The 10,006-nt window shown below is 49.9% G+C and overlaps 1 protein-coding gene across 1 annotated transcript; it reads right to left on the bottom strand.

Moving 5' to 3' along the window:
• Positions 1-420: 420 nt before the first annotated feature.
• On the bottom strand, positions 421-5,098 carry LOC117846230 (probable potassium transporter 17). Its single transcript, XM_034727357.2, has 8 exons — positions 4,896-5,098; positions 3,212-3,434; positions 2,623-2,865; positions 2,495-2,545; positions 2,141-2,401; positions 2,005-2,057; positions 1,547-1,916; positions 421-1,456 (listed from the first exon to the last, which is right to left on the bottom strand). Exons 1-8 carry the CDS (start codon positions 5,007-5,009, stop codon positions 636-638), a joined length of 2,136 nt encoding a protein of 711 aa, XP_034583248.1. The 5' UTR covers positions 5,010-5,098; the 3' UTR covers positions 421-635.
• Between the last annotated feature and the right edge of the window lie 4,908 nt (positions 5,099-10,006).

Raw genomic sequence — 10,006 nt, 5'->3', positions numbered from 1 at the left:
ATTGTCAAATCATGAACTAATTAGGCTTAATAGATTCGTCTCGTGAATTATACTCCATTTGTGTAGTTAGTTTTGTAATTAGCCTATGTTTAATACTTCTAATTAGCATCCAAACATTCGATGTGATGGGTGATAAACTTTAGCAGGGTATATCAAACACCCCCACTGAACAATGCAAACCAAGGTTTATCTGGCTATCCGTTCACTAGCTGTTTCTACGATTGGACGCCAAAGGGACGATCTAGCTAGTAGGCTTCGTTTTCCTCACCCCCAAGAAGCCAAGAACAGCTGATGGGATGTAAATTGTCCTCATGGCACAAAACTGATAGCCACCTTTTTGCATCCCACTGTTCTAGTTTGAATCACGCAACCAGAAAAGCACTGCTACGGAACAGACAAACAATGGTGAAATCGTACTACTGAAAAAGAAACAAAGGCCCCTTACCAGTTACCATCCAATGCCATGCCAATTGGTAAATTCTGACTAACTCCTGCACTTCCATCGCAGTTTTACTTTTACTGCGTTCATATGAACTACTTACACTAGTGCATTCCACGGGCATACTCATTAACTCATTGTGATGTACTGATGGTGCATATTGTTTTACTAGTTACTACGCTGACAACAGGATCGATCAGACCTTGTACAACATGCCGATCTCGACTCGCTGCTGCAGCGGCGTTCCGAGCGCCGGCAGCGCGGAGCGGCAGATGCCGTGCAGGAACTCGTAGAACCCGAGCATGACCCTGTCGAACCACCCGGCATCCTCGCCAACGTATAACCTCATCTTACCGCGAACGTGCACCACGCTGGCCTTCCATGCCGCCTCCAGCCGCGCGGCCTCGTCCGCACCCGCCTCCGTCTGGACATGCCGACGCAGGTGGCTCATGACCTGCGCGGCGAGGTCGTCGTCGCGGAGGCTGTCAGCGTAACCGTACTGGATGGTGCAGCCGTACACCCCGCTGGGTCCCAGCCTCCTGACGAGGATCCTTTCCCGCTGCTCCACCTTGGCCACCAGCAGGTACCTTAGGGTGACGAAGACCGTGGCCGCGTGCAGCGAACTCATGTTCTTGATGTAGTGGCCGAGGATCGGGGTGAGTCCGTCCTGGATGTTGCTGTAGAAGAAGCACAGCCCGGGGACCCTCTGGACCTCGGGCCTCGCGAGGAGCTCGCCGAGGCGCTCTACTGTCACCTTGTTCGACATCTCGTACTCAATCTTCCGTTGCCTGCCGTAATACCACCCAAACATGACCAGCGCCAGGATCATGGACACGGCAAAGGGGAGCCACCCGCCTTCAGGGATCTTGGTGAAGACCGCGCTGACGTAAGATCCTTCCATGATGAAGAAAGGCACAAAGAACAGCGCCACGAGAGCAGGTGGTGTCCTCCATATGATGATCATCACCAGAGCGAGCATGATGGTGGTTATGAGCATGACCATGATGACCACAACACCTGCAGTAACAGTCACGCATCAGTTCATCAGGAACAAAGCAGTTATTAGTTGCATACCAGCAAATGCAGCATTTTGCAGAATTCACTTACCGAATGCGTTCCCTATCGCGTTTCCAGCACCGAAGCCTAGGACGACACCAACGCATAGTACCATGAGGATGTAGTTGGTTTCTGGGGAGTAAACCTCTCCTTCTTTATGCTGAGACGTGTGCACCACCTTGACACGCGGAAAGTAGTCCAGGACAACCGATTGCTTGATGACTGAAAATGTCGCAGATATTAAGGATTGGCTTGCCACGATCGCTGCCAGTGTTGTGATGACAAACATGGGCCAGTAAACAGGGCGAGGCACAAATTTGTAGAACCCATCACTGTAGTCATTGACATTGTTGATAAGGTACGCCGTTTGCCCAGCATATGTGAGAACCAGAGAAGGATATATGCTAGACAGAAAAGCTATCTGAAAAGGAAAACATGGCGTTTAACTGACTGTATCATGAACAGTAACAGGGAAAGAAATTCAAGCTTGTAGTGCTGATGAAAATAACCTGAATACCCTTCTTGCTGAAGTGACCGAGGTCTGCAAACATAGCTTCAGCACCTGTATGCGTGCAAGATCCGTAATTACACAAGTGTGGCACCATATTTGACAGATAAAATGCTTGAACATGGTGAAGTTGTTACCTGTGATGCATAGAACAGTTCCACCAAGCATGCGCCACCCTTCCTTTTTATTTCTTAGGAAGAAGCGGACGATATAATGAGGTGAAATGGCTTTGAAGATGCCAGGATAGTAATTAAAGATGCTATACACGCCGATGATTGGAGTGGTGAAAGTCCATACTGCCATGATTGGTGAAAACAGAAAGCTCACTTTTGAAGTCCCGTACTTTTGCAGCAAGAATAAGCCGATAAGGATCGCAGCAGACAGGGCTTCAACTACAGCTGGAGACAAAGGGAAGGATCAGTCTACTAGAAATGCCATTATCAGAAAGATGGTTGTCACTATTTCTTGGTTACAGCTGTCCAACCACTTACACTTGCTGACAGAAGGAAATGGCGCTCTTAGTCCATTGATGGCTGATAATACTGGAAAGAGACAAAGAATGAAGCGTCAGATATTAATGGAATCACAAATATAAACTACCTTAAGCATGAGGGCAAACCTGAAATAGCAGGAGTCAGTATGCCATCCCCAATGAGCATGCACATCCCCAGTATTGCCATGAACAACAGTACTCTTCTAGCTGTTATGCTTCTCTCAAAGAACTTCCCTAGCCAACTAGGCCTTCTATCTATTGCAGACTGATTGTGAAGTAAAGGCTCATCTTCTGAATAAACCTTTTTGGAAGGAAGTATACCTATATCGGCATGCCTGCACAACAGAGAATACATGGCAAATGTACCACCTACAAAAGAAAAGTTTTCTTAGCAATTTGGATGGTTGCAGAACAATACTCGATCTGTCTGTGAAAAAACAAAGACTTTTCTAGAAACTACAGTCTCTCTCCCCTATATCAGACCTTCAGTTTTGTTCATCAAATAAATAGACTGAGCAATAATAGATCATACTATCTACTCCTATAATGGACTTCATAGTGCATAGTAGTAATGCAACTGTCTTTATACAGTAAAGATGAGAGTTATCTAAGTTACTCCGTACATGCAAGGTCTAAATATCAGATTTTTAAGAACTTTCTTCCAGCATGGCCGTAAACTCCAGAAGTAGAAAGGCAGCAACAGCACGGTAGTTACCTTCACCATGATCGTTGGCATTGAGTGCTATGCCTACATACTTGACAACACCAATCAAAGTAAGAGTCCAAAACATTATGCTGTATAATCCCATGTAGTCATCTTTTGTGGGAGATGCCAAGTTCATCGAGGGATAAACATAGAGGGGAGATGTTACGAGGCCACCAAAGACAACACCGAGAGTCTTATAAGCAAGGAATAGGTCTTTGCGGAAATTTCCACCCTGCTCAGAGTTGAGGGAAGACATTTAGAATGTAATGAGGCAGAAAGATAACAATTCAACTTTGTTCTTGGAATCCCAAATAAGATTAACATCATGCACTTCACCACATTGAACGTATAAAGCAATCAGCCATCTGTATGCGTAGGTAATAGCTAGAGTCAAAGTCGAACAAAACCCCAAAGTTCTCCATTCACTGTGCAGAACTGCAGATGAAACAGCATGTTGCCCATGTGGAAATATGATGGGTTAATGACCAGTGACTTAAGCAATATGGCAAGTCACATCGTGAATTATGCACATGTATATCATCAGCAAGTTGTCATGACTAACTTTGAGAATATACATCGGAAGAAAAGTTAGGGAAAATGATCACATGATAGCGTCAATAAAAGAGGAGAAATCTAGTTAGTCACGGCATATGCTTAAATGCATACAGCATCCAGGAACCCCCAGTGCTAATTAAACCATGTCGTGTTCTCAAAAAATACACCTAGTGTTTCTGAGACTGGAATGCCGGATGCTAACGAGCTCTGGTAAGAGATCTAATCGCATAAACGACAGAATACAGGTGTAGAATTTTTTTTGTTTGCCGACGGCGAACAGGGGAAAAGGACTACATATTGACACGTCCTCTGCTCAAGTCTTAAGATTAAAAGATGTAATCACATCTATGACGAAGACTATATATGCTGACAAATTTGACATCTTTATGTTAAACAAGAGATGGGGACCAAAAGCAAATAATTTAGCATGTTAAACAACCCCCCCCCCCCCCCCCCCCCAACCCCCCCACAAAAAAAAATTGCTGACTTTTCTAGAACAGATAGTGGAGGACTGGAGGCGAAAAGTGGGCAGAGGTTCTGCTCACTGCAAGGTTACAAGATCATTCGTTGCCAATGCTCACCGGCGCAGAACACACGGGCTTTTGGAACCGACGCGCCGAGCTATCGCGGCGGCCAGAGTTCTGGCTTCTGAGTTCCGAGGTCACACTGGCAGCTCTGTTTGCACCGGCACAGCCGGGTCCCGATTCCCCATGTCCCCGTCACAGGAATCCACACGTCACAGGAATAACTTCCATCACTGAAACTGAAAATTGCCTAACAACTGGAGAACATGCAGGCAGGAAGCAAGATGCTTATTCTTTCATGCAATCTCCAACGGATGAAACAGTAAAAGGAGCCATGCTAATGCCTGAAGCCCCTGAGGCCCTGAACCTGTAAGAGGGGACTCTGTTTTCTGTCAAGATGGGCGTACGAGCGGGAAAGAAAGAGGAGGTCGCGACGATTTTACGAAGACCCCGAGTGAAAACAAAAAGGAAATCCGATGGGAGGAGATAGCGACAATTTCACGGAGACCCGAGTGAAAACAAAAGGAAATCAGGTGGAGTACGTCCTAGGCAAGGCAGAGTAGAGAGCCTCGGAAAGAAGGTAGGCGGGGCGAGGTTTTCGCGGGCGCACTGACCTCCGTCTCCGCCCGGTCCCGGTCAGCCGCGGCCGCGGCCGAGGCAGCTGACGCGCCGCCGCGGCGGGAGCTGAGGTGGCCCGCCTCGAGATCCACGTGTGCCCCGGTCCTCATGTCCAGCAGCTGGGGAGAGCGCCGGGGGCGGAGCCGAAACAAAAGGCGCCGTCCGGCCTAGTGCTACGGACGACCGCACGGGCGCGGCTGCGCGAGGCATGGTCACGAGCCTTTATAGCCACCGATCCCCGCCTGCGCCTCGTTGTGATATTGTGGACCGTAAAGACTGGACCTAGGGATGGGATGGCAATCGGGCGGATTCAGACCCGAAACCCGCGGGTTTGAGACCTGGCGGGTGTGGGAGCAGGTTTGGTTTCTCCTTCACGGGGCTGCGGGTTCTGAAATGAGTCGGGACGGGGGTGGACTTTGATTTATCCCTGCTGGCGTCCACAGGCTCCCGAAGTTAGATCCAGCCAGCAGCCTAGCATGAATACTCAGTGTAAGAATTTTAGCCAACGAAGCCAACAAGGCCAGCCCACAACGCACCTAATGTTACATTCCAGCCAAAAACATATATAGCCCAGCCAACTTGGAAACCCTGCTCGCAATCCGCACGCCTCTACCGCGCCGCCCCCTCCCTCTCTCCCCGCGCCGCCGGCCGCTCCTCCCCCTCTTCTCTGAGCTGCTCGCCGCTCCTCCCTCTCTTCTCTGCGCCGCTCGCCGCTCCTCCCTCTCTCCCCCAGTGCCGCCTAGCCCTCTGCCGCCGTGCGCTACCCAGCCCGAACCCTACGGGCCGCGGCTCCTTATCGACCTACCTGGCGCCACCCAGCCCTTCGTCGTCGCGCGCAACCCTAAACTAGCGGTGGCGAAGGAGCGATTCAGCTGCAACAGGGCTCGATTCAAAAGCCGATGGCAGGGATGGAGGGCATGGCGCGGCCACTGGCCAGGAGGAGGGTGCAGTGGCGCTGTAGAGGTGAGGGGTGGCGGCGTTTCTAGCAGAGGTGAGGGGCTCGGGTTTTGGGGTCCCCGTCGGGTTTTGGGGCCCCGCGGGGTTCGGGGGCGGGTGCACATTTTCACTCGAAATGAGGTTCGGGGCCGGGTCAGGTTTTATTCTCGGGTTTCGGGGCGGGTCCGCAGAAGCTCCACCTGACCCCGACCGGTCCCGTTGCTATCCCTAACTGGACCTCTGGAAGGATAGAGAGTCCCTCTGGAAGGATAGAGAGTCCACCGACGATGAAAAGTAGGGGAGAAAGGGACCGAGCGAGGGAGGAAGAGGAGAGACGCCCGCCGCGACAGCCGCGGCGCAGGCCTACTCCATGCTTGTGTGTGAACGAGAGCGTACGTGACGGACTCCGGCCGTGTTGGGTGAGAACTTTTGTCATCAGAGAGGGAGCCGCAGGACCCATGCTCATGGGCCATATGAACCATCAGCTCACACGGCCCATGAGCTAGGTGTTTTTTTCTCGAATAGAGCAAGGTGATGGATGGTTCGTGCAAGGCCATATGATACTATAGGGATCCGCATCACTCACTTAAAAATGCAAGATGGAAAAGTTAGCAATAAGAAGGTGAGATTCATATGTTAACACACATTGGGTGTGATTGATAAATGAGAAAAAGTTGGGATTCAAATGCTGAACAGCTAATAGATTGAAGATACAAAGTGATCAAACTTCATATGTTGAATATCAAGCCAAAGTCCTAGGTGGACAATACTCAAGATAAAGGTATAAATGATATGTGATTAGTGTATTCAATGAGTTTTGATTAGGAGGAAGGAAGATAGCACGGGTGTTTTTATTGGTAAATAGATTTTCTATGCGAACTTGAGTACCCCTATTGAATTGAAGGACTGTACTATCAAGATGCTTGAGTACTCCTATGGATGAAATGTTGATACCTATTCTCCCTCAAACGCGAGTGATCAAACTCACTTCATTATTCTGCTTCCATGCAAGTTAAACAAAACCACTATTGAAGTGGGCTTGCCGCACCCTGGAGACCATGGCTATGGAGATCTTCACCGAGCACGGGTGGTCATCCTTTAAGAGGATTAGCGCTTAATTAGTTGCACCTATGCTTAGTTCACTTTTTGAGAGCTTTTGTTTAAAATTGTTGCTTGAAAGCACTGTAATAAGGATTGGTTGTGTGCAAACCTCTGCAGAGGCAGGAATAGAAATTTCTTTTTTCTAAAAAAATGCAAGTTAAACAAAAATAAAAGTTTCATAAACAAATAATGGAAGCAGAAGAGGAGACAAAGTCCAGGACAAACAATTGGACCACTCTCCAACGACGCTGGAAAAATAGCAGCGAGCTTGCGTACCGAGAAACATTTATCAGAACCAAAACTGCACAAGAACAATGTAGAGCACAAGTGCATCAATCATGTTCCACTTTCAAGGATGATAGTATCTATTTGCCATATCACTTGATTCTACCCAATATGAAGAATTCAGCTTGTTGTTGCTGTTTATACATTGATTCTACCCAATATGAAGAATTTAGCTTGCTGTTGCTGTTTATACATCTTGTGTGAGTGAAACAAGCCTGCATACATAATGCCTTGGCTGTGGATTCTTGAAATACTAATTCAAAGTCATTCTCACAATTGCAAGCTATTGTGAATGCATAAAGCGACCAAATTCGCTATAATGTCAATTGGTCTTTGCAATACCTCTCAAATTGAGGATGAAGAAATATAAAATGATTCAATATCACATCCACAAGTTTTTATGATCATAAATAAAGTGAGGTGAGTAATCAGCCCAAACGGTGAATATGACACAATTACCTTGAAATTGATGATGGCCAGATTACTCTTGAACACCTCTTGTTTGTTTTCGCTTGTCTTTCAATGTATCTTGGATTATGCAAATATCCAGCAACAAACTTTCTCCAACTACTAACCTCGGCTTCACCAAGTTGTAAAATTTTGATAGCCAAAGTAGCAGCCATACCGGTCAAACCGGTCTCAATAGTGGTTGTCAGCACCAAGGGAACGGGGGTCCCTCGAGAAGGCACTTACAAGTGGGGTCCGCTAGCAAAAGGAGGTTTTCACCATGTAGAGCCTAATTAAGGTGATAGGCCCTGCGAGTCCGAAGCTTGGAAAGGACCCAGAAAAAACAGCCTCCACATTGTGGGACCTATTGAGGGCCCACGCGGTGGAGCGGGATGAAGTCGGGGAGGCCTCCCGGGAAGCCGCCTGGGAAGGCTCGCTTCGAAGCTAAGGAAGCAATGACATACCCTGGCGAGAGAAGGGCACGACAATCGAGGCAAGCCATCAGTAGGCGCCCTGTCCCCGTAAAAACACCATCATCACGGTTGATAGGACGTGTCTGGATGCCTCGAGGACTGGTAGCCTTACCCATCCCGTCCAACAGGCGGCGGGCGCTGCCCTTGTGTCAAGAGCGCCCGCTCGGCTCCTGGCTGCCCTCTGCCAGAAGGGCAGGCCCACCACGCGGACTCGGGAAATGACAAGAGCTTCCCAAAAGTGGCAAAGGCTTCTCGGAAGGGATCCTGAGAACCAAGTTCATCGCCCCTAAACCTGAGATAGTGGGTCCTGGCTGAGAGAGTAATGATTACCAAAGTAAAATGTTAAAATATGAAGATTGACATATAGAGGACTTGGGCGGGGTGCTCCGGCACCATGTGTACTAAGGAAAAGGAGCGTCAGGGCAAGTGGACGGCATGTCAGAACAATTGTAGCAAGGAGGGCAACCATTGGGCCGCCGTGTTCACATGTACGATGTAAAGGGATAGATTAAGGGTGCAAGGCTCGCCCCAACCAGTCCCCCCCCATGCGCCTGGCCTATAAAAAGACCGGCTCTTGTACAAACAAGGGAGACAACTTAAGCAACATAACATACAGGATGTAGGGTGTTACGCTTTTGAGCAGCCTGATCCTATCTAAAAACTCTCTTAGCAAAGTCACACACTACCTCCCCTAAATGCCTCTCGAATCCCTATGCACAAACTAACCCTAGGCCGGATCTCTAAAAGGGGGTCCCTCCGGATCCCCGCTCTCAGTGCTTGACCAACGTCAACTAGCGCGCCAGGTAGGGGGATAGTGGTGCGTTTAGATTTGAAGCTTCCCATCCGCGCAGAAGCAATGGGGAGCCATTTTGATTACCGTCGAGCTCATCGCAGTGAGTCAGCTGGCGAAGCCAGTGAGGGGCAGGAAACGCCCCACTGACTGGCGGCAGCGTCACAGGCGGCGACGCCTGTCCCTGCTCCGCGGTGGCCGAATGCCGCGGCTTCAGCACCGCCGCGCATCAACACTCCCCACTCGGTCTCCAGCGGAATGGGTCAGGTGGCTCGCTTCCGGGAGGAGGCAAACAAGCGCGCCGAAGCAACGGCCAGCTAGCGTGGCTCCTGCGCCCATCGTGGCCTTGATTTTGACAACTTGCCACCGGGAGAAGCCCTGGTGGCTGCTTAGGTCCTCCTCCATCACCCACCGGTGAAGGTTGGAGTCGAGACCCTAGAGGGGTGATGGCTAGAAGATCTGGCCAAAGTAGTGGGCAAGGCCTAGGCTCCTTACGGGCCGAGCGAAAGCTCGCACGGCTAAACCGTCCGAGATGGACGTGGCTCCGGTTCCGCCCGCCATCTATCCCCTAGTTGGTCCCGGAGGACCATTATGTCTCTCCCCGCTCCATGCAACAGAACCTGCGCACCCTCCTTGAGCGGAACCGCTTGAAGGAAGACGGGCGGGTCACCCTGAAGCGGAGCCCGGAGCGGCATCATGAGCCGCCCCAGACGGAAGACCAAGCCTCGTCCGGATCCACCCCTAGGGGGGATTCTCAACAGGAAGGGAGAGCTTGTACAGATGGGGACAATGATGCCGGTCCCTATGGGGCCAGGTGCCGCTCCTTCACGGCTGACCTCCATCGGGTCGACTGGCTGACCAAGTTTCGGCCTGAGATCCTGGAGAAATATGACGGCAACGATTCGGAGGAGTTCCTCCAAATCTACACGACGACCATTCAGGCCGCTGCCGGGGGACCAAAAGTCATGGCCAACTACTTCCATGTAACCCTCCGCGGGTCAGCACGGTCATAGCTCATGAACTTCCCTGCTGGATTTGTTCATTCATGGGCTGACCTGAGTGAACAATTCATCGC

This window comes from Setaria viridis, chromosome 2, assembly GCF_005286985.2.
Source record: "Setaria viridis chromosome 2, Setaria_viridis_v4.0, whole genome shotgun sequence".
Classification (NCBI taxonomy): domain Eukaryota; kingdom Viridiplantae; phylum Streptophyta; class Magnoliopsida; order Poales; family Poaceae; genus Setaria; species Setaria viridis.
This window is presented reverse-complemented; position numbering and strand designations above follow the sequence as displayed.

What these genes read in the sequence shown, in the direction of transcription:
- LOC117846230 (XM_034727357.2), bottom strand. Translation starts at nt 5,009, where the DNA reads ATGAGGACCGGGGCACACGTGGATCTCGAGGCGGGCCACCTCAGCTCC. An exon ending in GGGACCGGGCGGAGACGGAG is followed by an intron (nt 3,435 to 4,895) that starts GTCAGTGCGCCC and finishes AACTCTGAGCAG; the next exon opens with GGTGGAAATTTCCGCAAAGA. An exon ending in TGCCAACGATCATGGTGAAG is followed by an intron (nt 2,866 to 3,211) that starts GTAACTACCGTG and finishes TTTCTTTTGTAG; the next exon opens with GTGGTACATTTGCCATGTAT.